The following is a 27453-nucleotide window of genomic DNA, read 5'->3' as shown; positions in this document are numbered from 1 at the left end:
GTTGTTACACACCTTGAACCAAGGAATCAAACATCCATGACACGCCTTAGGTGTATGGCACAATACTCATCTTCTCGCCCAGAACCTTCCATCTTCAAACTTTGCTAGTGTTCTTAACAACCCAGGAAGATCCAATTGCCATGACCACGGTTTTACCAAACCTAATACAGCAAAGATACAGCAGACATTCACTACCCACAATCATTAGCCATAACCACGCACCAAGGTGAGTGTGAACAGATGCTTTATCTTCAAAACTTCACCATCTGTGATTACTTATTTCTGCTGCTGCAATTGAAACAATCCCCAGCCATAAGCCCAAGTTTATTGTTCCCAGGCAGTGGAAGCCTCTCATTGTGACATGAAAGAACTTCTGGTTAGGTTTTTACAATTGGCAACCCGTTTAATAAAACTCCTTTCAGTTATAATTTTATTCTCTCATTTGTTTCAGTGAAGCTTAGGTGCAAATCTAACCTAAATTGTGCTTATGTAAAGAAATTTGTGATCTTGATCCTTTCATGTTTGCCACTTGGCTGCTGGCTATGTATGGGGATCAAGCTAAGCAAAAAGCGAAAATGCAGTCGAAATTATTTGATCGCTCAAGTGGTTATTTGTGTGCTCGAATGGAGAAAATGATCATCTAGTACTTTTGCAGGGCGCCTAAATTTCTAGGAAGCAAGTTTTACTGCTCAAACAATGAAAGTTGCGCTTGAGCAGTCAGCCTATATGTTTTGCACTGCCTTTACTCACACTGCTCGAGCGGTCTTCGCGATCCAGTTTACTATAAAATGCATTGTTTGCTCGTTTTAGAGTTTGAGCCATCCAGATTTTGACAAAGGAAGAAAAAACAAAGTGTTTTATATTGAGGGTGCTTTATGAGTGTTTGCTTGATGATTTAAGAGCGATCAATGGATCCATGAACTTTATATCAATATCATCAAGGGTTTGTTTGTTTTCTATTATTCACAAAAGAGAGAGTTGTTCTTCAGTAGATTCCGGAGAAGTTGAGCCTGAAATTTTGGTGGATTCTGTAGTGGCTTATCGTCGTAGATTCGACATTAACGCTGTGAATTCAACGTTGGGCAAAACAATTCCAAGGTGAAGACGGTAGTAGAAGAGGCAAATCGGATTTAGTTCAATTCAGGCGTACATTCACTAGGTAATTGAGAGTACTCTTTTGTAATTCCTATTTTTGTCTTCTTAGTAGATTATTTTGTAATTTTGGCTCATGATTTTTTCTCACAATTAGAAGCACTCCAATTATGATTTTTTTTACATTAAATCGTTATATCGATTTGTCTTGATTGCTTGATTGTAATTGTTATTTATTGTTTCAAATTAAAACATAATCATAAATCAATACCTCAAATATTTTTAGATTTTTCACTTGTTATATGAATATTCATCATCAAAAGTTGTGTTCACAAGGTTAGAACTAGAAACAACCAATTTTATCACTCACCGTGCCATATCATATAAATGCTCACATAAGCAACCCTTGATTGCTTATATATTTAAGAGGAGTGATGGAGAGGGGGGGTTCAAAGGGGGTGGGAAAAAAAAGGAGTCTTAGACATTTTTGTATATTTAAATATAAAAAATAAAAAAAAACCAAAACACTTGGCTAAAAGCCAGAGTTGACAGTCAAGTAAGAAAAAACCACAGGGGTTAAACCCCAACAACACTATTTCTCAAAAATCCAACACAAGAAAATGAAAATGATCACATGGAACACCCATTATAGTATGCTAAACCTAGTATCAACCCTCAAACAGATGAAACAATTACAAAAATCTCAAAGAGAAAGCATTTTCTCTCTAGCATATAGAGAGTGAATGAAAGCCTTCTCTTGATTAATCCGAAAGCATAAAACACAAGCACAAGCTAGTTGAATGGAACAACTAGATCTATACAAAAGAACTGAGATGAACCCTTCAACCCTTCAATCTCCATCAGATTGGTACACCACTAATAAAACTACCATGGAATTCTAGCAAAACATGCACTCTCTCTCTAAGCTCTCAGAACCACCACCCCCCCCCCCCCCCCCCCCCCAGGGCATGAGTCACACCTCAAGATTTTCATCCCTCACATCACATTTGATCAATATCCTAAATGATTCCACCTTCTATATGTAGAGAAAAGTGATTGAGAAACTCTAAAGACACCCAACGTACAATCATTGGAACTTTCTTAAGAAAACCTAAAAGAATATGCTCTTAGCTTTGTTTGTACATCTACATTGCATCCATTTGCTTAAATTGCATTCTACTAGGTTTCATTTACATTCATCTACAAGTATCCTAGTTATTTTGTTTAAAAAATGAATAATCAGGTACCTATCTATAATTGGAATCACATGTTGCTAGCAGTTACATTTACATGATTGAAAATTCATCATCCAGGCCAGCTAGTTCTCCTTTAAGACTATGTTGTTGGATGATCAATACAGAGGTTGTAACTGAGAAGTCAGAAGCTGATAAAATGTCCCCAATGGGTCCTAGCTCTGGACACTCTTCCCAGTCATTCATCCCCACAGTCAAAACTGAATTCACCCTCCCTCCTCGGCCCACTATGAAAAGCCCATACTGCCCTTCCAGTGAACGCAAGGTGGAAAATGTTTGGCCAGAGTTCACAAGATATTTTTCCATGTAAGCAACCCGTCCTCTGGCCACATGCCTGTCATAGAAATCAGCAAAGCACTCGTCATCGAGCTTAATCTCTTCTTCTTGCTCAGGTGTATTCACTCTAGGTCTGACATGTCTTGTTGAGGTAGTATTGTCCGTATTCGCATCCAGTAGGAATCTTATGACTGTGAGTTTCACTCCAGGATGTTGCGCCACACGACCTGCATAGGCTAGTGCTTCACGATCGTCTTTACCTCCAATGAAAATAACTGCTGCATTAAGGTAGACTGATGATCTTGATATTTTGTTAATAGAACCAAATCCCCGGTCCACTAGTATTCCTACCGAGCATGGAGCATGACGAAGAACCTACCAAACAGAAAAAGAGTGTTCATCGGGCAAAAAAAATTGGAATTTAAAATGCTAATATGGAATTGATCATGAGTATAAATTAGGAAATAATGAAAAAACTTATCTTGGAAACAAAATAAAATAAAATAAGAAGAAATAAAAGATGAAGTATTTGTTGACATTGTTAAACATTAGAACCCAACTTAGCATTTTATGAACTACTTAGCTCTTAATTTTATTACATGAAACCTGCTTTGCTTTATAGTTTATAACAAATGTGTGTTATTTTATTTTTATATATAATTTGTTCAAAATGTTTAATTTTATGTTATTTTACACTTGGTATTGCAACAATTTTATGGAAGTTATACACACACCCACACACACACACACATACATATATTTGTGTTTTTAATATTTTTTGGAAACCTAGTTAGAAGGATGTCGAAGGTACCACTTAGAAAAATTTGTTTACCTCTTAGAAAATCTTAGGGGCGAACACATAAGCTTGTGTTTAATGTTTGATTACGAGCAAGAACTTGTGAACCTAGTTCAAGATGTAGGAATTTTTGGGTATTTCTGACTTCTAAAACAGAAATAACTGTGTGACTCAGAGGAACTGCCACTATTTCGAATCTTGCCTCAATGAAGAGGACTTTCAATAAATTTACTAGGTGCTAAAGATGACTAAACTAGAATTGAGACTTGCATTGATTGATAAATGAAGTATAATTGCTAATCTAAGATAATTGAGATAAACAACTGATTGAGTGGAATTGAATTGCTTGAATTTAAAGATAAAGCTATAAAAGTTATGAAGCTAAGATAGATAAAAGCTATGAAGCTAAGATAAATGTATTGAAAAAATTTTGGTTGAGTTGTTTGGTGATAGACCCTTCAAATGTTGCACTTAAAGTCCTTTTATAGTGTTGGGGATGCTTCCATTTCTGCTTAACTGCCAGGAACGAGGCAGCTTCTCCTTGTGACCTGTGTGTCCCTTGATTCTTAGCTTGATCTTCAAGAATATGAACAACTTTGACCACAAATGGTAAGTGCCTTCTTTGTAGCTTTGAATTGGTCCACTAAGCTCCTTCAAGCTGCCACATGACCCATAAAAGACCTTAAAAACCCAACTTGCCTTGAGTTGGGAAAATCGGTTCCACTTTTGTAACCTTGTTGTTGATTTGCCAAGCTTTCAAATCCCATGTAATCCTTACAAATAACAACCACTTAGCAACAAACAAGGGGATAAAGCTTTATTTTGGGAGACAAGCCTCAACTACTTCCTAATCTTTAGGAATGGTTGAGGCTCTCATTATCCTCACATAACTAATTTATTTAACTAATCAATCAATCAATTATCTTGGTCAATTAATTAAATAAAATAAATTAACTCCCTTTGTAGCTGCCATTTGACTTCGGTGGGCTTTCAAAAATCAATAACTTTTCACCTTCTATTGTCACGTGGCATTAAATTAATTGGAGAATTGCCAATTGAAAAATTTGCCAAAAAAGGTACAAACAATACCCCTCTTCAAATATATTCTTTATTTCTTCCAAGGAATTGAAAGGATGTACTTGAATTCTTAACACCCCCCTGTTGCCTTGATTCTTGAGATCCAATGATAACTCTCCTTGATGTGATGGACTTAAGACCCTTGAGATATGTAGACTTGGAGAACGGAGCTTTGAGAAACATCACTGTGGGAAATGGTGCCGATGTCTGTTATTACGCCTGTCAATCATGGCGGCATCCTCTCAATGGAAAAATTGATGAGGACACTTCTTCATATGATAGACTCAAAAACTCTGGGAAATGGTTGACGGCATCACATCAGTTGCAAGCTTTGATGAGGACTACTTAATGGAGTGATTAGATGAGGATCTTTAGCCCTAATTTCACAAAATTCAAACCATGCTGCCAAGGGTTTGGCTTTAGTTTCCTTAAGAAGCTAACCCATTTAGCACTAGGGCTATAAATAGCCCCAACTGTCTTTTCGATTTCACTTTACAGTTCCTCTTCTTCTCAAAAACTCTTCCCTCTCTTTCTTCTTTGATTTCATCCATGGCTGCCAAAAATGCTGCCACTTCTGAGAATGATCCCAAGACTGTTGGGCCTAAAATTGATGAGCTCATTAAGAAGAGGAAACCCTCAATCTATTCCAAGTATTTGATCGATCTTCTTTACTCCATTGGCTTGACTCTGAGACGCGAATTGGGGCTTGGTCCTGCTTTTGCTGCTGGTTTCCCTTATTCCTTGAACAAGTATTATCCTTGCCTAGAAAAGAAGCTGCCATTTGAACATTCTATTCCTGTTAACTAAAACCGCTACAATCTCTCTTCACCTATCAAGGTTTGGCACTCTCCCAAGCCTGAGTATGTTGCTTCGTTAGATCACATGGCTGCTGCTAAGAGCCAAGTCTGGAAAGAGGCAGGAATCTATGACGCGATCATACTGAGCCAAGGTAACATTCGTCTTGACAAAGTTCTATTCTTTTTCATTTCTCATTTTTGGTCCATCTCCACCAACTACTTTTATTTATGATGTGTTTGGTTGGAGGATTTAGCAAGGGATTTGAAAAGGGAAAAAGAAAAGGTGTGTAAAACTAGGTGAAATGTAATATTTTCCACTTTCCTTTCCAAATTCCTCCTCAAATCCCCCAACCCAACCAAACATAGCGTTAAGAGCTGGTATGATGGCCCCCACTTTGCAAGATGTTTTTTTGGCTGGTTTTCGCCCCCATGGAGAAGAAGTAGACAACCTTCTCACTTGCAAAGATGTAGCTTAGATTTACCCTGACAAGAAACTGCTTACCTATTCCTCCTTCCTGGTTGCTGCTCAGAAAACTCCAGCAGTTTCTAACCTTGAGCACATGTCATTTCTGATTTTCTGGTTAAACAAATGTCTGTTTTGCGTTCCTTCTCAAAAATTTACAAAGGATTTCACAGAACTACCAAGGCCTTCTCTCAAGGTAGGAAGTTAGCACTAGGCCCTCTTGTTCTTTCACACCTTTACAGAGGTATGATAGAGTTGGTCTCTTCACACTTGACAAATGGATCTGGACCCTTCTGGCTTATGTAGCTCTAGCGCTGGCTCTTTGCTCCATCAATTCCTGCTTCTGCACCACAGTTTGAGTGTTTTGACCTCCGTTTGCTAGAGGCCTACCCCAAGACTCATGCCTTTGATGCTTGCTTTACTTTCTTCTACCGAAAGTTGGTTACTCGTGATGCCTCTGCCCTTTTTCCCTTTTCACGTGATTTTGCTCCTTCCTAGCTAACTACTCCTCCATCCCAAGCCACTGGCCAGAAAGCAATTTGAAGTCTGGACTAGTTTTCTGATCTCCAAAGATCTTCCATTTGGCCTTAGCTTTACACCAAACAACAACAAATGTGGTGTAGTAATCTACAATGCCACGCAATTTGCTCGTTAGTTTGGTTTGTCCCAGATGATCCCCATTCCTCCATACTAGTCCTACAATGACACATTTTGGAGCATATTTATTTTGAGCAACTTAGAGATTGAGGCCCTCAGCCCTGTTTTTCCTGCTTTGAAGCAGAAATTTAACTTCAGAGCCTTCAATGAAGTTCCTGATGCAACCATTGAGTTTGATGTCTGGTGGGGAATGCACATTATGAACAAGACATCTGCTGATCTAGGCACACTCCTGCTTTGTCTCTCTCCAGACCGCATAGCAAGAATTGAAGAAGCAAAGAAAAAAGCATCTCCAAGACTTGCCCCATCTGGAGGACAGAAAAAAAGGTACATTCTCATTATTTGATCATTTCATTTCGAGGATTTCTGTAAGTGTAAACGAAACCCTCTAAAATTTGAGGAAACGGAGAGAATACAAGAGGAAAAGTTGACTGAAATCTCTAATAAACACAAAGATAATGCAAACTTGGCATTCCTTAGAGGCTATTAGACTGAAGTGCCAAAACTCCTGCCTTAGAAACTTTCCTGAAACCCTATGGTAGAGTCATTCCTCCATTTCCTAATACATCCTCAGTCTTTGCTGATACAGTCTATGAAAAAGGAATGGATGCCTTCCGTTCTGAAAAGGAGAAAATTACTGTTGCAAAGACCAATGTTCCTCCTTAGGAGGTTGAGGATGCTATTAGACAATGAGTGATCAAAGTGGATCCTGCCCCTGATGCATGTCAGTTGCTTCTTTTCTGATAGCGTACTTTATTTCTGCTTGTTTCTGAAAATCTCTCTGTTTTGGCCTTGCAGTTGTTATTCCTGCTTCCTCTGACATGCCACCAGAAACTGGCAAGAAAAGTCCAGCAAAAAGAAAGGCGGTTTTTCCTAGAGTAGAATTGGTAGGTTTAGTATGTACCATCTTTTCTGACAAATGACAACTTTAATCTCTACTAATAAATTGAATTTCTGTATGCAGGAAACTGCCACTCCTCTAGCCAAACGAACTAGATCCAACTACAAAGAAGAAATTACAGCAAGTCCTCCAAGCTCATCCTCTCCTCGGGTAGGAATGATCCAACATTTCTGGTTTATTTCTCTCATATATCTTCTGTTCTGAGTTTTCCTCCTGGTTTCAAAAATCTTATTAGGTTGTTGTAACTAAAGAAACCAAAGCTCCAGCTAAGGAAATCCTAGCCAAAGGCTCTTCAGCTCCAACCAGACCAAAAAGGTATAAGATGGCAGCACACAAAGGCAGCACTCTCATGGTTGTTTCCTCCAATTCTGCCACTACGTCTCAAACAGAAGATGATCTTCCTGAGATAATTTATCCACCATCCGTCAACAAGGTTGAATTTCACAATTACTTTCCTTGACTTTTGTTTTCCCTCTTTCTTACACTTGATCCTTCTGTGCAGAAAGAGGCCCAAGAAATTACAGTAGCCCAAGTTGAAACTACCCAAACCTTCGCACCAGAAACTGCTCCATCTGTTCCAAAGCTAATTGTGAACTTAGATGCTTATTTTGAGGTACTATCACAGAAAACTACTCCAACTGTTTCTGCCTCAGACAGTGGGATTGCCTTTTCAAGCCAAGCTATTCCTTCCTCAAGTAAAGTTAAGAAATCCAAAAATGACCTGAGGTCTCTGACTGCTATGTACTTCTCAGACGTTCTGCAATCTAGGACGACTTCCAGTTTTGACTTCTGCTTTGGGGGTTTTAGCTACTTTTGTAGCTTTTGATTCTCATCTTCAATTGGCTCTTCAAGAATTTCAACAACTTTCTGACTTAAGCCAGACTCGCCTATCCCTTGTTCAAAAACAAGGAGAAATTGATAGGAAATTCCAGCGGTTGGCTTACTTGCAAAATCTTTTGAAAGAGTATGTGGAATCCTACAAGAAGGTGAAGGAAGCTACTGATGCTAAGGAAAAGCATATTGCCAACCTGAAGGACCAAATTGCTATTCTTCAAGTTCAACTGCAAGACGTTGAGAAATATGCACTATTCTGGCTGCCAAAAACAGGAATTGTAAGTAGTTTCTTCTCCTGTCAGTGCTAAACCCTCAGAGTTGGATGTCAAACTTCCTGAGTTTGTAGAAACCCGTGCCAGGATAGTGACTGATTTGCAAGTAGTGGATGCTCCTTGGAACATTCTCAAGGCCAAATTAAGCGACCTCTTGTAATGTTCTTTTTCCCTGCACTTTGGAACTTTTGCTTAGCTTAGAAATTTACAGCACTTTTTGTTTTGTTCGGCCTATTAAAGCCGTTTTTGTTTAGTTAGCTTGGTTCTGGACGAAGCCGTTTTTGAACATTTCTGCACATGTTTAGCTTTGTTCGGCCTGTTCAGGCCATTTTTGATCTGATGAATGCAATGAATTCTGCATTGTTGACTCCACATTTCCCACATTGTTGGATAGAATTTTGTCAAATACTTGCCATTTATTGGATGCTTGTGTAATTCACCATCTAGATCTTGCAACTAAGAACCTCCTTTGCAAATTCTAAAAAGTTGAAATGGGCCCTCCCAACTTGGAGACCATTTCTCAAACTTAGGATCTCTTTCACCAAATGGCAAGACTGCTTTCCAGACTAAGTCATTTTCTGCAAAGCTCTTGGTTTTGACTCTTCAATTATAAGCCCCGGCTACTCTTTGTTTCTGTACTAGAAGATGATCTAGGGCGGCCAACCTTTGTCTAGATTTTCAAGCTCCATAAACATGGCTTGATTGTATTCAGCAGGATTTAACCCATTCTGAAATGAAACTCTTCAAGACTTCACTGTAACTTCCATAGGCAAGACTGCATCATGCCCAAAAGTAAGCATGAATGGTGTCATTCCTGTTGTTGTTCTCTTTGAAGTTCTGTAGGCCTACAATGTTTCTAATAGGTCTTCATGCCAAATTCTGGGTTTGTCTCCAATCATTCCTTCAATGATGCCTTTCAAAACTTTATTTGTTGACTTGGCCTGGCCATTGCCTTGAGCATAATATGGAGTTGAATGAGAGAGTTTTATACCATACTCTTTGGCAAAGGCCTGGACCTCCCCACTAAATAAAACAATTCCTCGGCCACAATATGTTGAGGCAAGCCGAATCCATGGATAATGTTTTCCTTGATCATCTTGATGATGTCACTTTGATTTACTGACTTCATAGGAATGTCTTCGGCTCACTTTGTAAGGTAATCCATAGCCACAAATATATAGGAATGACCTTTTGAAGAAGGCGTAAAGATCTTGCCAATCATGTCAAAGCACCAACCCCTAAATGGCCACGGCGTAGCTACGGAATTCATAGAAGTTGCTAGAGCATGTTGGATAGGGCTATGGGCTTGGCATGGTAGGCATTCTCGGGAAAATCTAACACAATCTAAAAGAATAGTAGGCCAATAGTATCCACACCTTCTGATTAACCATCTCATTTTCCTTCCTGCTTGATGAGCCCCATAAATTCCTTTATGTGCCTCCTCAACCATTACTTCGATTGCTTTTTCCTTAGAAATGCATCGCAAGAGCAGGTCATCTTCTAGACTTTGCTTGTGTAGTTCTCCTTCAATCCAAACATAGTGTGTTTCTTTCCTTCTAGCCTTTCTATCCACAAGAAATTGTGGAAGCCTCTAGAATTGGACTATAGGAAAATGCTAATCTTCCTCAGAAGTTTCTGACATGTTCACTTTCAGGATAGGATGCTTCCTTCTCTTAACTGAAGGCAGCAATCTTTTCTGGATGGTGATGGTTCTCTGATGAAATCCTTGAGGAATTCATACTCCGGTTGCAATTTGAGCCATCTCATCGGCTTCATAGTTGAAGCTTCTAGGAATGTATTTGAATGAAGCATCATCAATGTCTGCTAGGAGCTATTTGGCCTCCATGAAGTAAGGAGCCAAATCTTCACTATGGCATTACAAATGCCCCTAAGTGATTAATGACAAGTTGTGAGTTTCCAATCACTTCTACTGTTGAAGCTCCCATTACACTCAACATCTCCAATCCGATTATCATAGCTTCATGTTTGGCCTAATTATTGCCTAATTATTTGAGCATTCAAAGTTAAACTGAAAAGAAATTGTGTCTTCAAGCCTTTGGGAGAAATGATTATGACCCCACATGCAGAAACTAAATTTGTTTTAGAACCATCAAATAACAAAGTCCAAAGAGTGAAACAAGAAAAACATGAAGTTAGGTTAAATCCAGATTCATTGCCAATTTCTAAACAAGGATGATTAGCAAGGAAATCTGCTAGGGCCTAGCCTTTCATAGCCTTTTGAGGAATGTACTGAAATGAGAATTACATTAGAGCTAAGGCCCATTTACCAATTCGGCCTCTCATTATGGGTCGAGAAAGTAAATACTTAATCAAATCAGTTTTGCACACTAAGTAAACCAAAATAGGAAGCATGTAATGCCTTAGTTTTATTGCAAAAAAATAGAGTGCAAGACATAGGGTGTGTTTGGTTTGCTTTTAAGAGAGTGATTTTCAAAAAAAAAAAAATTAGGGAGAGAGTTTAGAAATTTTTTTAGTTTGTTTGGTTGTATATTTTGAAAGTAGTTTTGGAGTTTGGGAGTTTGAGATGATTTGATATTTTATTGTAATTGAGTAGATGTGTGTGAGAGAAAAAGTGATTGAAAAGGAGAGATGAGAGAGAAAAAGTGAATGTTTGATTTGCAAGAGAGAGTGATTTTGGAAATTTTTTGAGAAAAACCACAAATTAAACAACATTTTGGAAAAAAATTTCAAAAATAACTCTCTCAAAAGCAAACCAAACAAGCCCATAATTTCTCCATAGGACTCTATTTACATTCAACGGAGTCAGAAGCCTGCTAAGATAATAAATTGCTTGTTCTTTCACACGCTCATTATCCTGTGCTAACAAACTCCCAATAGACTTCTCCAAAGCGGAAATGTACAACTTAAGAACTTTATTCTTGATAGGAGGAATTAAGACAGGAGGCTGTACTAAGTACCTCTTGATGACTTCAAAGGCATGTTGGTGATAAGGCTCCCATCCAAATTGTTCTTCATTTTTCAACTTTGGCAACTAAAAGGTTTTAAAAAGAGGCCGCAACCGTTACGTAACGCCGTTACGTAACGGTTTTGGTGGTTACCGCCATCCGTTACGGCCGTTTTTGCAATGTGACTGAGATTCACAGGTGTATCGGCTGTAGCGGCTACCGTAACGGTCGTAACGGTGCCGTAACAGCCGTAACAGCTTGTGACGCACCGTTACGTAACGGTTCCAAACTGTTTCTTTCGAAAAAACACACAAAAAAAAGCTGAAAAATGGGGGAAGAGGGATAGAGAAAAGAGGGATGATAAAGAGAGAAAATGGAGGAACAAGAGATAGAGAGAGACTTAGAAAATATGAGGAAGAAGAACTCCGAAAATATGAGGAAGAAGGAATATATTTCTGTTATATTCAAAACTTCTTATTTTACAAGACCAAATGACACTCCTTATATAGGAGATATTACAAACATCATTATAACCCATTATATGCCACTTACATATTATATATTACCACTATCTACCACTATCATATTATATACATGCCACTATCTACCACCAACACCACTATCATATTCTATACATGCCACTATCTAATTATATGCATTAACACAAATTTCCAGCACTCCCCCTCAAGCTGGTTTGAAGATATCTTCCATAGCCAGCTTGCTAGTCAGCTTATCAAATTGCTTCTTGTGTAGTCCCTTCGTTAGCACATCAGCTAATTGTTCACCTGTTGGAAGGTAGGTCATACAGATTATGCCAGCATTGATTTTCTCCTTGATGAAATGTTTATCCACTTCTATATGTTTTGTGCGATCATGTAGAACTGGATTATGAGCTATAGATATAGCTGCTTTGTTGTCACAATAGACCTTCATAGGTGTCGGGTGAGAAAGCTTTAATTCTTCAAGAATTCTTTTAATCCACATTACTTCACAGATTCCATGGGCAACAGCTCTGAACTCTGCTTCTGCACTACTTCTAGCTACCACATTCTGTTTTTTACTCCGCCATGTAACTAGGTTCCCACCTACAAAGGAGCAGTATCCGGATGTTGATCTCCTGTCTGTAACACTTCCTGCCCAGTCTGCATCTGTGTATACTTCAACTTGAAGATGTCCATGTTTCTTGAACAGTAAGCCTCTCCCTGGAGTTCCTTTCAAATATCTTAAGATCTTATAAACGGCCTCAAAGTGCTCTGCCCCTGGTGAGTGCATGAACTGACTTACCATGCTGACTGCAAAGGCAATATCAGGCCGCGTATGAGACAAGTAAATCAATTTCCCGACAAGTCGCTGATATTGTTCCCTCTCTTTGACTTCTTCAGCCTTAGCAGCTTGTAACTTCAAGTTAGGCTCGATCGGAGTCTCCACCATCTTACAACCAAGCATACCTGTTTCTCCAAGGAGATCAAGAACATATTTTCTCTGATTAACGAATATACCTTCCTTGGATCTTGCAAATTCCATTCCGAGGAAATACTTGAGGGCTCCCAGATCCTTAATGTGAAATTCTTTTGCGAGTTTCTCTTTGAGGGCTGCTAACTCTGCTTCATCATTACCAGTTAAAATGATGTCATCAACATAAACAATCAAAATTGCAATTTTATTGTTTTTTGAATGTTTATAAAATATTGTGTGATCTGCTTGACTCTGCGAGAAGCCACAACTGATAACTGCCTTCCCAAAGCGTTCAAACCATGCTCTTGGTGATTGTTTGAGTCCGTATAATGACTTGTTCAATCTGCATACTCTGTCGCTTCCAAGTCTCTGCTCAAATCCCGGCGGTAGGCTCATGAACACCTCCTCTTCAAGATCACCATTGAGAAATGCATTTTTAATGTCAAGTTGATGTAGAGGCCAATCTGAATTTACTGCAAGAGATAACAGTACTCTGATGGAATTTATTTTAGCAACAGGAGCAAACGTCTCCTGATAGTCGATCCCATAAGTTTGAGTGAAGCCTTTAGCCACCAGTCTCGCCTTGTATCTCTCAACGCTTCCATCTGCGTTACATTTTATCGTAAACACCCATTTACACCCAACTGTTTTCTTGTCTTTGGGTAGATCAACTATCTCCCAAGTACCACTTCTCCTTAAAGCATTCATCTCCTCCATGACTGCTAATTTCCAATTCGGATCATCCAATGCTTCCTGTATATTCCTTGGAACAAACAAGTGTGAAATCCTAGATGTGAAAGCTCTATGGTTTTTAGACAGTCTTTGATAGGAGAGGTAATTTGCAATAGGATGTTTAATGCAATTTCGGACACCTTTCCTAATTGCTATAGGAACATCAAGGTCGGAAATAGAAGGAATAGGATTACCTAAAATTTCGATGCCAGAACTCGGGTGGACATTCGGGTCATTAGGATGGACATTCGGGTCATTATTCCTCAGATGAAATCGCTTCCTAGTATAAACCTGAAGCTCAGGATTTAGATCATTTTGTAGTACTTCTCCCCCTAAACAAGAATCTTCTTGACTAGGCACCATAGAACTTGGTTCTCCTAAGTGATCATTATCAGACAGATGTGGTTTTTGTGTAGGATAAATGACATTGGGGAGCGGGATAGAAATATCCCAAAAACGGTCTTCTACTCCACTTGTCTCCCCCTGAAGAGAAGTGTTGGGGAAATAGGATTTTGTTTCCACAAATGACACATCCATACTCACATGAAATTTCTTGGTTTGAGGGTCGAAACACTTATACCCCTTTTTGTTTGAGGAATAACCCAAAAAAACACATTGTATAGCACGGGGGTCAAGTTTTGAACGAAATTGACTAGGAACATGAACATAGGCAGTACATCCAAAAACTTTGGCGGGTAAATCAGAAAACAACCTCGTGTCAGGAAAAAAAGTTTTGAGACAATCGAAAGGCGTTTTGTATGTTAACACCTTTGTAGGCATCCTGTTTATCAAATAAGAGGCTGTTAAAATTGCTTCACCCCATAAATATTTAGGAACATGCATGTAAAACATTATAGCACGTGCTACTTCAAGTAGATGTTTATTTTTTCGTTCTGCAATGCCATTTTGTTGAGGGGTATCCCGACATGTAGATTGATGAAAAATTCCCTTTTTTTCCAAAAACTCACCCAACTGCTCATTGAAATATTCTGTTCCATTATCAGAATGTAAAATACCAATTTTGGTTTGAAATTGGTTTTCAATCATATTGTAAAAATTTGTGAATAAATTTTTCACGTCAGATTTTTTATTCATCAAATAAATCCAACATAAGCGGGTATGGTCATCAATAAATGTAACAAACCATCTTTTACCAGAAAGAGTAGTGATTTTAGAAGGGCCCCAAACATCACTATGAATCAAATAAAAAGGTTTGGAAGCCTGGTAAGGTTTTGGCAAATAAGTAGAGCGATGAAATTTTGCAAAAATGCAACTTTCACAATGAAAAGAAGAACAATCAATCCCTTTAAATAATTCTGGAAATAAATGTTTCAGATAAAGAAAACTAGGATGTCCTAGCCTGTAGTGCCATAGCATTATTTTTTCTCGAACAGAGATTGAACTAGTACTATTAAAGCTCTGAGCTTTTTTATTACTAACAGGTACTTCATCAAAGTAGTAAAGACCTTCAAGCATCCTAGCACGCCCAATCATCATCCCCGAGTTCTGGTCCTGAAATTCACAATGGGATTCAAAAAATGTAACACGACAATTAGAATCCTTAGATAGTTTACTGACAGACAAAAGGTTACAGGCTAAGTTGGGGACGTGAAGAACAGCATTGAGATTAATTTTCTCAGTTAGTTTAATAAATCCTTTTCCTGCAATAGGTGAAAAACTACCATCGGCTATTCTGATTTTGTCATGACCGGAACAAGGAAAATAGGTACTAAATAAATGGGAAAAACTAGTCATGTGATCGGAAGCACCGGAATCTATGATCCACGGAGAGAAGTTTAGGCAAGAGAAGGCTTTAGGATTTCTACCTGTTTGTGCCAACAAAACACTAGGAGTACCGGATGAGGAGTTGGATTTTATCAGCTTTAAGAGTTGATCAATCTGCTCTTTGTTGAAGGGACCTGAATCGGCTTCATTAGTGGTAGGAAAGCCACGATTCTTCTCTCCTTGTTTGCTGCTTTTCCAGTTGACAGGTTTGCCATGGATCTTCCAACACGTTTCACGTGTATGGCGAGGCTTGTTGCAAAAATCACACCAGACCCGTGGCTTATCATCAAACCTGCGCTGGTAATTTGCAGCCTTGTTGGCCGCAGCATCGCTAATTAAAGCAGAAATTTCAATTGATTCACCAGTACCTTTTTTCTTAAGCATGACGCTCCTTCGGCTCTCTTCCCTTCTGACTTCGGCAAATACTTCGCCAATGGATGGGAGAGGAGGTCTGCCAATAATTCTTCCTCGCACTTCATCGAACTCAATGTTGAGGCCGGCAAGAAACTTGTAAATACGGCTGTCTTCCACAGTTTTCTTGTGGTGGTTGCAGTCGTCAACCGATTTCCATTCGTATGTGTTGAAGATGTCAAGATCCTGCCACAACCTTTTCAACGAATTGAAATATTTGGTGACGGAATCATCTCCTTGACGAATCTCTCCCAACTTCAAAGTTAATTCGAAAACTTGAGATTGATTTCCTAGGTCAGAATACATCTGACTAACATTATCCCACAATTCTTGTGCAGTAGGATAGCACATGTAATTAGAGCTTATATCCTCCTCCATGGAATTGACCAACCATGTCATAACCATGGAGTTTTCAGCGTCCCAACTGTCGAACAGCGGATCATTAACAGCAGGAGCCTTCTTGTCACCAGTGATGTAACCGATCTTTCCTTGCCCACGGATATACATCCGGACAGATTGTGACCAGCGGAGAAAATTATCACCATTTAGGCGGATGGTGGTGATTTGGACAGAGTGAGAGTTTGATGTTTTCAACGGAATGGCAGCGGTAGGGGTTGAAGTGGTTTCGGACGTGACTTCCGACATGGCTATGACGGTTTTAGGGCTGCTGTGTTTTTTGTAGCTCTGATACCAACTTAGAAAATATGAGGAAGAAGAACTCCGAAAATATGAGGAAGAAGGAATATATTTCTGTTATATTCAAAACTTCTTATTTTACAAGACCAAATGACACTCCTTATATAGGAGATATTACAAACATCATTATAACCCATTATATGCCACTTACATATTATATATTACCACTATCTACCACTATCATATTATATACATGCCACTATCTAATTATATGCATTAACACAAATTTCCAGCAGAGAGAGAAGAGGGAAGATGAAGAACATGTTATTGATTTGTTGAAACTGTAAGACCTATGCTATTCTATTCAGCTGCTATCACTAAACTATTTTGTTTGTGTGTGTTTATCTATATATTGTTTGAAAATAATAATAATAATAATAGGTGTGATCATTATCTATTTGGCTTGGTTAAAATATGTATATATATATATATATATATTTAGGCTCTTATTTATTCTCTTACTTTTGTCATTGTTTATCTTATATATAATAGTTAGTGATTGATTTTTTGTATAATATAAAGTCATTAATTATTAAAATAAAATGTAAAAAACTCAGTTTATAGTGATTTAAATATATGAAATATATTGGATCATACTTAAAAATTTACAAAAATTGATCAATATTTATTTTTAGAATAAAGATTGGGACCCCCTTTCCCCCACCCCCTTTGACCCCCTTTCTTTTTTGATTGGTCACTTTTTCTTTTTCTTTTTCTTTTTCTTTTTTTTCTTCTCCTCCAATCACCACCCGCCACGTGTGTATGGGGGCTGGTGGGGGTTGAAGTTTGAGGGGGTCTAAATCACTGTTGTTATTTTTAATCCAATAAATATGATCATGGAAAAAAAATATGCGTATTGGTAAGTTTTTTTCAAATTGTGCGAAAAATAAAAAAATTTACGATTTCTGTTACCGCAACCGTTACACTACGACCTTTACACCCCGCAACCCCAACCGCGTCACCGCCACCGTTATGGCGACTGCAACCGCTTTTCAGAACCTTGCAACTAAGAAAAGATTTTTACCTTTCCTGCCAGATTTGAGATGAAATATCTAAGAAAACTGAGTTGTCCTAAAAGCTTCTACAACTCCTTTTTGCAAGTAGGAGGTTTGGCTTCCTGGATTGCCCTTGTCTTGTTCTTATCAATTTCAATCCCTCTGATGAACCAGAAATCCCAAGAAATTCCCTACTGTTACACCGAAGGCACATTTCAAAGGATTAATTTACATTCCCTCATTCTTTCAAAAGATTTCTTCAAATCAGCCAAGTGTTCATCATAGGAATTCGACTTCACCACTACGTCACCAATATATATTTCCATAAATTGGCTTATCATGTTCTGAAATAGAGAATTCATGGTACGTTGGTAAGTAGCCCCAACGTTTTTAAGGGTTAGTTTGGGAGTGGGTTGGCTTTTTGGCTTTTTTTGATTATTTTAGCCTGGGCTAAAAAGTTTGGTTTGGGAAGGACTTTTTGGCTTTTTTGACTTTTTTTGTGAGAGAAGAGTGTAATGATTATGGGTTGGATGTGATGTTTTGTTTGTTGTGGCTAAAATAGCCTATTTTGTCTTTTGTGGCTATTTTAGCTACAAATCATCTTCCCAAACGGACCCTAAGGGTGAATGCTATTACACCCCATTCATATGTTCCCAAAGTACCAGGACAACAGAAGACTGTTTTGGTTGTATCCTCTTCTGCTATAAAATTCTGGTTGTATCCTAAATAGCCATCCAAAAAGGATAGGACCTTGTGCCTAGCAATACCATTAACTAACAAGTCTATTACAAGCATGGGGTACTCATCCTTAGGGGTGGCCAGGTTCAAGTTCTTGAAGTCTATGTGTACTCTAATCTTTCCATTCTTCTTGACTACGTGCATTATGTTTGACAATCATTCTACGTATCTAGCAGTTCTGATAAACCCAACTTTAAGTAGACACTTCAACTCATCTTTGACTAGTAGAGTTACCTCCTTAGACATCCTCCTAGGAGGCTGTTTGTACCCCAAGAATCCTTCTTTGATTAGTAAACAATGCTCCACCAACTCTCTGGACAACCCAGGCATTTCTACATAATCCCAAGCAAGCATTCCTTAAACTCACACAATAATTGAATAAGTCTGGTCCAATGTAGTTCAGGAAATAGTTGGCTAACATAAACTGGCTTGACCTTTTCTGTCGTTCCCAAATTGATTTCTTCCAAAGCGTCTTGAACCTTTGTCTTGAGGTCGTCCAACGTGGCAAGAGCTGTTTCTAATTCTTCTATTTGGATGAAGTCTTTATTAGGAATGTCTTCTTCAAAAATCACTTCAGTTGAATTTGCCGAAGCTTCTTCTTCATCAAAACTCATCAATTTCTTCTCTGCCAGGTAAGTTGTCAACCTGGTTATCATGGCTTTTAGGGCCATGGCCTTTTCAGCATTCGACGGCCTTGGATCCATTTTTAAACCTTTCTGTGAATCCAACTATTGGCCTGTTGATTTCTGAAATTAGGGGGCCAACTAGCTCTTTGTAGACATTTGCCAATTCCTATGTTGAGGGATGGCTGGATAAATTCATTGTTTTTGGATGACCAAACTTGTCCATTCCTGAAAACTTCATAGGACCAATTTCTTTGTTGTAGAGTTTTGCCTCTACATGATTTGCAGAAGCTGCAAACTGTTTTTTGTCTACCCAGACTACTTTCACATCTTTATCATTTCAAAGTATAAGGCACTGATGAAGAAAGGAAGGAACAGCCATGCAGGTATGTATCCAATCTCTTCCCAATATAACATTATAGGTTTCTTTAGAGTCAATGACAAAGAAAGGAGTAGTTAGAATTTTACCTCCCATAGCTAAATTCATGATCAACATTCCTTGACAAAGTGTTGTGCCTCCTGCAAAGTCTGTAATGCTGGCATTAGAAGGTAGCAAATCTTTTTGTGTCTTGCCTAGTTTCTGCATCATAGCTTTAAGCATGAGATTGGTTGCGGAGCCATTTGGTTACAGAGCCATTGTGTCTACTAGGAGCCTATTGACTGGAACACCATCCAGCAATCATGTGATGTACAAAAGACAAAGGTGGTTGCTAGATTCTAGACTTGGCTTCTTAAAAATGACACTTTCTGTGGCTGATACATTTATGTCTTCAGATTCATCCTTCAGCATGATTATGGATGGACTGATTTCTGCAAGCTAGAAGGACTTCTACTGTACGAATCCTACAGAATTTCTAGTATCTCTCCATGTTCTCCGTCATCTCCACATATATCAGATGGTTGTCTCTCCTTAGCCCTGAAAGATTGGGGCAGGAAAAACACCATGTTACATGAAAGCTTTTGGGTTGAAGTACTTGGCTTGCTCTAAGGATTGATTAGCTTCTGCTCTGCTTTACCCCCTTCCCGTTGGCTAGATAGGATTTCCAGCTCATGAGGATATCTGAGAAAGATTAAGGCATACATCTCTGATTGCTTTTGAACTAGGATGGGATCCTTCTGAACATGAATGGTATCAATAGGTCTTTCTTTAGGATGGTATTCTTTTCTAAACTTTTTCCTTTTTGGAAACTAAGTTCTGGATTTCTGGCCAGGTTGAACTTCTGAATCCTCCTGTTTAACATCTTAATCTTCCTATTCTACCTTACCCTTCCCCTTGGCCAATCTTATTGCTTGTCTCTTCCATTGTAAGTGACACTTCTGAGATCTTGACAAAGTTAGCTGAGGCTGAGGGAACTAAGGGTGTCTAACCTTTACCCATTGTCCTGGGGGTGCAACAGTAGGTTTGACAGTTCTGGCTTGGCCTTGGGTAGGAGTTGTAATCTTCAAGTTCTGCATTCCTTCTTGCAAATCGGCCTTAGCAGGCCGAAGTCACTGGAAAACAGAAACTCTTTCATTAGATTCTTCAGTATTCCTGGGTATTGGTTGAAAAGATTCTGCCCCATACTTTATGATCACACTCTCAACCATTAGCTCATTTCTCTGAGAAGCATGGCCACATTGAATACAGGCTGGTTTGAGTATTGGAAGCTGAAATTCTAGTGGTGCATTTCTGGAATTCTGAGACTATGAAAGTCTCTTCAATATTCTCCTCCCTCGCAGATAAGAGTCATCATAGAAGGTTATGTCTAGTTCCTTTCTATTGTAGGACCGTGAAGGAGCTCCAAGACTGATCTTCCTTTTAGGAATTGATCGTGGGATTCCTGCCATGTTGATGGACGCCATGTTTGTTCCAAACTACTTAGGAAAAGGATCACCATCTACTCCTATCACAGGTTTTTCCTTCTCAGCAAATTTGAACTCCCTCTTGCCAATAGGGTCCTAAATAGCATTTCTGAAAACAATATAATTATTAATAGAATGATTCCAGGAATTGTGAAACTTACTGTACTCCTTGTACCTAATTTCTTCAGCAAATGGGATTTTGTGACCCATTGAAAATCTGAACATCTTGTCTGTCATTGGATGGTCAAAAATCTCTTCTTCCTTAGTGACGTCGAAGGTGTATGAGCGAGTTGTTTTAGCCATTGGGAAATTTCCCTACGCCTTCATTGGTTCTACTTTGACAAATGCTTTGCAAACATAAGGCTTTCTATTCAGAATTCTGCCACAGTAACCTCATGGTTAAGTTCTGCATCTGCATTTGCTACCGGATAATTAGGATCCCTATAGAAGGTACCCTTCTTCTTTGAGGATCTGTTCATACCTGACTGCTCTCACAGCTAATTCAAAGAGATCTCTAAATTCCATGCCTTCAAATTTCTTACGAAGTTTGAAGTCAAAGCCGATTTGAGCTAACCTGGCATATTATGTCTCTGGCAGCACAATGTGACACTTGAATCTAACTCTCTTGAACCTTGAAATGTAGGCCTTTACCATCTCGCCAGGAACTTGGACAATTCTTGACAAGACGGCAATGGTAACTTATGGTTCGGTTTTGTAGAACTGCTAGTGGAACATTTCTTCCATTTGTTGCCGAGAATGGACTAAGTCTGGTTGCAGGTTAATGTACCAAGTAAAGGCCGGTCCAGTTAAGGAATTTGCAAATAGCCTCAGCTTTAAGAAATCATTCTTTCTTGCCTCGCCACATCATACAGTAAACCTGTCAATATACTCAATAGTAGAATGATTATCTTCACCAGAAAATAGAACAAAGTTAGGAACTTTATATCTTCTAGGAAATTCATAGTTTCTGTCAATTGCTTCTGGATAGGGCTTTTGATAGATGGGCCTGCCAACACGTCTGAGTGTAGGATCGAATTGTTCATTGATGACATCCATAACCCGATCCCTATTCATAGCCGAATTTGGTGGATACATCACTTGGTCAGCTCCACGCGGTGGTTGTTCAGGAATTGGAGCAAAATTATGCCCTCTTTGTTCCAAAATTGGAGCAAAGTTCTAGCCTCTTGGTTATGGACCAAAATTATGCACTCTCTATTCAGGAACGGGAGCAAAGTTTTGCCTCTTCGATTCAGAAATCGGATCATAATTCTGGTCTCTCTGTTTTGGAATTAGAAAGCAATTATACCTCTCTGTTCAAGAATCAGAGCATAATTCTGCCCTCTCTATTCCAGAATCGGAGCATAAGCATGCCCTTTCTGTTAAGGAATCGGAGCATAATTATGCCCTCTCTGTTTCGGAATGGGAGCATAAGCATGCCCTCTTTGTTCAAGAATTAGAGCAAAGTCTTGCCCTCTCAGTTCAGTTCAGGAATTATAGTATAATTCATTTTGCTCTACTCTAGAACAATGGATAAAAAGTTAAGTCCTGACCAACCTCCCTGGGGCTGTGGTTGTCCAGATGGCATGGGCCTAGTGTCATGGGCTGGGTGCTTGTCATCCTCCTGAGAAGCCGGCTCCACGAGTGGTATTGCATACCCCCGTGAATTATGTCCAAGGACCAACCTAGGAGATGCGATAGGGATCTACCCTACCTACCTTGCAGCTCACAAACTAATACGCTTGCAAGGTGTTTGGTATAGAACTCGTATTCTCAATGAGTCGGTATGTGACATGTTACCACTGCCAATCCCTGACGCCCTCGTCAGGGGACATTGCCCTGCCTGCCTCCATGCTTGTCCATTCCCCTACCCATGAGAACCCGCCCCGTGCAAACATCACCCTTGGTGCAGACCTCACAATGAAGGTGCTTGGTGTAAGTCCCATGTACCATCCCCATCAGAGTGCCCCTAGGCTTGCTCTGATACCACTTGCCATGGACTGGGCGCTTGTCATCCTCCTGAGAAGCCGGCTCTACGAGTGGTGCTGCATACCCCCAGAAATTATGCCCAAGGGCCAACCCAGGAGATGCGATAGGAATCTACCCTGTCTGTTTTGCCGCTCACAAACTAATGCGCTTTACTCTCCAAGTTCAATGCCTTGTCCTCCTTGCCCCCCAAGTATGGGGTTATTGGAAAAAAAGGCTTGAAAAACTCTTGGAGGTGGCAATTCTATGGCAACTAGCCTACTCTGAGGATTCTACTCTACAACGGCATTGGAAATTTCTATTATGGGCAGAATTGGAGCTGGTGGTGGGACTACATGAAGCCTGTCTCCGAAAGTTACCATCATATTAGTAATTGTTGTTGTTAGATCGGTTTGTGACTGCCGCATTTCTCGTAGCGGAGTGGCCAAAGAATGAGAAAGTTCCTATGAAAGCTCTCTGTTAGCCACAATGAGGCAATGTCTCAGATTCTCTGTCATATCATGGAATCCCTCAAGATTGTGATGCACTGCTGATGGTCTGGACTTATCTAATCCTAGACTATCAGGAGGCAACACTTCTCATTGACCCACAATATTCTTCGCTCTACCTCTACCAACCATAGGAATGTTTGATAAAGATGACATCTAGCATTCCACTAGGAGAGCCAAAATTGTTTATCACTTGGAAAAATTTGTTTACCACTCAGAAAATCCTAGGGATGAACATGTAGCCTTGTGTTTAATGTTTGATTGCGGGAGTGCCATAACTTCTGAACCTAGTTCAAGGGATAGGAATGTTTGGATATTTCTGACTTCTAACGCAAAGAAATGATTGTGTGTGACTTAGAGGAACTGCTACTAGTTCGGATCTTGCCCCAATGAAGAGGACTTTCAATAAATTTACTAGGTGTTAAAGATTACTAAACTAGAATTGAGACTTGCATTGATTGATAAATGAAGTACAATTGTTAGTCTAAGATAATTGAGATAAACAACTAATTGCATGGAATTGAATTGCTTGAATGTAAAGATAAAGCTATAAAAGCTAAGATAAAAGTTATGAAGCTAAGATAGATAAAATCTATGAAACTAAGATAAATGTGTTCAAAGACCCTTGGTTGAGTTGTTTGGTGCTGGATCCCTTAAGATGTTGCACTTGCAGTCCTTTTCTAGTGTTGGGGATGCTTCCATTCCTGCTCAACTGCTAGGAACATTGCAGCTTCTCCTTGTGACATGTGTCCCTCGATCCTTAGCTTGATCCTCAAGAATAGGAATAATTTTGACCACTAACGGCTAGTGCCTTCTTTGTAGCTTTGAATTGGTCCACTAAGCTCCTTCAAGCCACCACGCGTCCCATAAAAAACCTTAAAAACCCAACTTCCCTTGAGTTGGGAAGATCGGTTCCAATTTTGTAGCCTTCTTGTTGATTTGCCAAGCTTTCAGATCCCATGTAATCATTACAAATAACAACCACTTAGCAACAAACAAGGGGATAAGGCTTTATTTTAGGTGATAAGCCTCAACTATTTCCGAATCTTTAGGAACGATTGAGCCTCTCATTATCCTGACATAACTAATTTATTTAATTAATCAATTAACCAATTATCTTAGTCAATTAATTAAATAAAATAAATTAACTCCCTTTGCAGCCGCCGTTTGACTTTGGTGGGCCCTCAACAATCAATAACTCTTCACCTTCTATTGCTACGTGGCATTAAATAAATTGGGAAATTGCCACATGGCAAATTTGTTATAAAGGATACAAACAGAAAGGATGAATTAGTTTTCCAAGTAAAATAATATCATTGTTCCTTTGTTTTGGAAACTCATTTCTTAGTCATGACTACACACTAAAAAAAGCCATTTGTATGATGCTCCAATTTTTCTTTTTATCCTACATTTTATGCTTGGCCTTATTTGTTATTAAGGGATTGTTTGGGATGATCTAAATAAGTATACTTTTTGACTTTTTAGGAAATATGGGTTGGGTTTGAAGTGATGTGTTAGAGAGGTGATGTGACTTAAATAAGATGATGTGACTTAAATATGATAGTGACTTTTTTACTTTTTAACTTTTTTCAAACATGCCAAACTAACCCTAAATGTCTTTTCATTTAAATGTTACTTGCAATTTACATCTAAAATGTTCAATGCTCAAGTTATTGTCAGCCTTATAATTAGGAAACTTAATATTTTCTGCATATAATTATATTATCACAAATATTTTTTATTCACTACAAGTGGACCATATGGTCCTTTTTAGAATTTGTAAGATGGACTTGAGATTTAGGAAGTTAAAAGCTGGTAGATATCTTGATATGTATAAGCATAAATATTTTTTTTCTTTCTTTCAATGAATTCTTCTATTATGACTTTATCAGAAAATAGTCAGTGTATTTAAGTATTTGGTGGAGGGGTTTCTAGTACATATTCACATACAAATGCCATATGTCACTTGAGCATTGTCAAATATCCTAATGCTAAGTAAGGGTATAGAGACAGAGGTCATAAGCATCTATCTATTGGAAAATATCCTAATGCTATGTCAGGGATAAAGACAGAGGTCATAAGCATCTATCTATGTTTATAAAACTGATATTACACATAATCAGAAATACATACATATATGGTTGAATCATATTTATAGAATATGACCATCATCAAAATGAACAAATGAGCACCCATTAAGCTGGCCCTAAGCTACTACTTAGGGCTCCCTCGAAGCCGGGCCATGCCAAGCTCTGTCTAAGCCACCTTGGCTTGGAAAATAGATCATTTCTTATATTTACTTGACTGAATATATATATATATATATATATATAAGACTGATGTTCTACATTTCTTCAAGATTATATGTTTACCTACCTTACGATTCACATGTCGAAACCCAGAATGGCCAACATTGAGTCTCCCATCTGCTTGATGATCCTTGTGGAATGGCAATATGATGAGGGAAACCAACAAGTCCTCTGCTAGAATGCAGATATCCTGATGCATGTTATTTATTGTTGCAAGGGCAAGCATTCGCTTAAGGTTGATGCCTTCACCATTCTCATCAACATAAGCTTGGACAGCTTTGGTAATTTGTTCCCTCATGTCTGTCACTCCCTGGTCTGTCACAGTCACAGCATCCATTCCTTCACCATGTGCTAGTGTGGCAGCTATTTGATCTGTTAGTTCGATCATGTCTGTTACATAAACCATGATACCAGGGTCAACTGTCCCTCGAGAAATCTCCATGAAGTTGATGGAAGCTGGGACGTTTTGAGGCCCATGAAGGCATAGCAAAATACGAAGATCATTTGCAGGGTCCAACCACTGGACTGCCATTTTTTGAGTTGGTGAGCGTTTCCTTGCACGTTCAATGATGTTTGCAACAACAAGCGGGGTGTAGATGATGGTCAAAAAGGTTGCAAATAACATTGCAATGCTGGTAGAAATGGAAGTGATTTTATTCTTAAATTTGACAGTAGGAAGCAAAAACAAAAACAAAAAAACTTTAGTTAGATTGGTATGATATCATCAATGACTATTGTTCCATAAATTTTCTGCCGATCTACTAAGGTATTGTTGAAGTATTTTGTATTGCAATGCTAAATTAATTTGAAAAGAAAAGGGTTACACAAACAAAATTTTCATTAAGAATTATGTGGTAGAGAAGTTTTAATGTCAAAATATCATAATCTCAAAATATCATAATCTCATGGAAGTTTTGTTCATATATTGTTATGTATCTAAATTACTCAAGCTCTTTCAATTTTTCTAGGTTGGCTATTCTTATGAGTCAAGTAGAAGGAAATAGCCATGACTTAACAATAAATTAGTAAGATAAGTAGTTAGAGTCAACAGAAGGACAGAGGTAGGCTTACTAACTTTTGTAGCAATGATAGCCAAGTAGGCGTGAAAATGGCCCTTGATATTGAGAAGCAACCCGATTGCAACGGATTCCGGCCAATGAAACCCTAACATTACCCCAGAGACAACAGTTCCGACAACCTTTCCAACTGTTGCAATCAAAAAAAGGAATAATAACTTTGCCCATGGACCTATTCGATCACCACGGAATTTGGTTAGATCAGCCTCAACTCCCACCCAAAAGAAAAAAAGTGGATAGAAGATTGTGGTTAAGAAGTAGTTAACTTTGCTAATCATCATCTTTGATATCCTCCCTTCCCTTGGCATCAAAAGTCCAGCCAAGAATGCACTTAATATTGAGTTATACCCAGCTATAGTGGGTGAGCAACCACATACCAAGACAACATATGCAACAGATAGGATTAGGTGAGAGCCTTTCATAGGTTTCCCTTCTGGGTTTTCATTATTAACCCAATTCATGATTAGAGGTGATAGCTTGGCAGCTAATACCATTTCAATCACCAGTGTTGAGATCATACGAAGGATATCGCGTGAATTGCGTACTTCATAGCTTTTCATAGGATCAAAAATAAGGAATCCCACAACAAGGAGGATAGTGGAAACAAGGTCTGATTGTACTCCTGTTGAAACCACAAACCGTCCTATGTCTGATTTGCCAATTTTGAGGTCAGTAATCAACCTGGTCAATAGAGGAGAGGCAGTACCAGAGAGAATCACAGAAAGGGAGAGGATGAATTTGGTACTGAAAACATCAGGAACATGCAGAAAGGGAGTCACCACAAGTGCTAAAACAAATGTGGAGAGCATGCCTACACAAGCCACTTTAGTCTCCCCAGTTGGTGGTTGAATAAATATGTTATGATCAATTTCCAAGCCTAACACAAACATATGGCAAACCATACCAAAGTCAGCTATATAATTCAGTGTTTTGTGTATCGCCTGTGCGCTGATTTGATTACGTATGAATGGTGTG

At 38.8% G+C, this 27453-nt stretch overlaps 2 protein-coding genes across 5 annotated transcripts; one reads left to right on the top strand and one right to left on the bottom strand.

Annotated features, from left to right (window-relative positions):
* On the top strand, positions 1-8790 carry LOC114281139 (uncharacterized). 4 transcript variants are annotated; one of them, XM_028223593.2, is made up of 6 exons: positions 37-1159; positions 6536-6738; positions 7210-7298; positions 7376-7462; positions 7548-7745; positions 7815-8790. In XM_028223593.2, the coding sequence occupies exons 3-6, from the start codon at positions 7233-7235 to the stop codon at positions 8136-8138; spliced, it is 675 nt and encodes a 224-aa protein (XP_028079394.2). In that variant the 5' UTR covers positions 37-1159; positions 6536-6738; positions 7210-7232; the 3' UTR covers positions 8139-8790. The 4 variants fall into 4 exon arrangements, with proteins under 4 accessions (XP_028079395.2, XP_028079394.2, XP_028079393.2 ...); XM_028223592.2 differs by lacking the exon at positions 37-1159 and adding an exon at positions 4542-5443; XM_028223594.2 differs by lacking the exon at positions 6536-6738 and having other exon boundaries at positions 1-1159.
* On the bottom strand, positions 2177-27453 carry CHX28 (cation/hydrogen exchanger 28). Its single transcript, XM_028223591.2, has 3 exons — positions 26478-27453; positions 25470-26060; positions 2177-2996 (listed from the first exon to the last, which is right to left on the bottom strand). Exons 1-3 carry the CDS (start codon positions 27378-27380, stop codon positions 2379-2381), a joined length of 2112 nt encoding a protein of 703 aa, XP_028079392.2. The 5' UTR covers positions 27381-27453; the 3' UTR covers positions 2177-2378.

Source organism: Camellia sinensis, chromosome 2 (assembly GCF_055761805.1).
Source record: "Camellia sinensis isolate YWXY chromosome 2, ASM5576180v1, whole genome shotgun sequence".
Lineage (NCBI taxonomy): Eukaryota > Viridiplantae > Streptophyta > Magnoliopsida > Ericales > Theaceae > Camellia > Camellia sinensis.
Note: the sequence above shows the minus strand (reverse complement) of the source record. Positions and strands in the feature narration are given on the sequence as shown.

Bases quoted from the DNA above. Each gene is read 5' to 3' on its own strand.
- LOC114281139 (XM_028223594.2), top strand. From the start codon at position 7,233: ATGCCACCAGAAACTGGCAAGAAAAGTCCAGCAAAAAGAAAGGCGGTT. The intron at 7,299-7,375 runs GTAGGTTTAGTA...TTCTGTATGCAG, and splicing joins TTTTTCCTAGAGTAGAATTG to GAAACTGCCACTCCTCTAGC. The intron at 7,463-7,547 runs GTAGGAATGATC...AAATCTTATTAG, and splicing joins CAAGCTCATCCTCTCCTCGG to GTTGTTGTAACTAAAGAAAC.
- CHX28 (XM_028223591.2), bottom strand. From the start codon at position 27,380: ATGGTTTGCCATATGTTTGTGTTAGGCTTGGAAATTGATCATAACATA. The intron at 26,061-26,477 runs GTTAGTAAGCCT...GTCAAATTTAAG, and splicing joins TGGCTATCATTGCTACAAAA to AATAAAATCACTTCCATTTC. The intron at 2,997-25,469 runs GTAGGTAAACAT...TCTGTTTGGTAG, and splicing joins TTCGACATGTGAATCGTAAG to GTTCTTCGTCATGCTCCATG.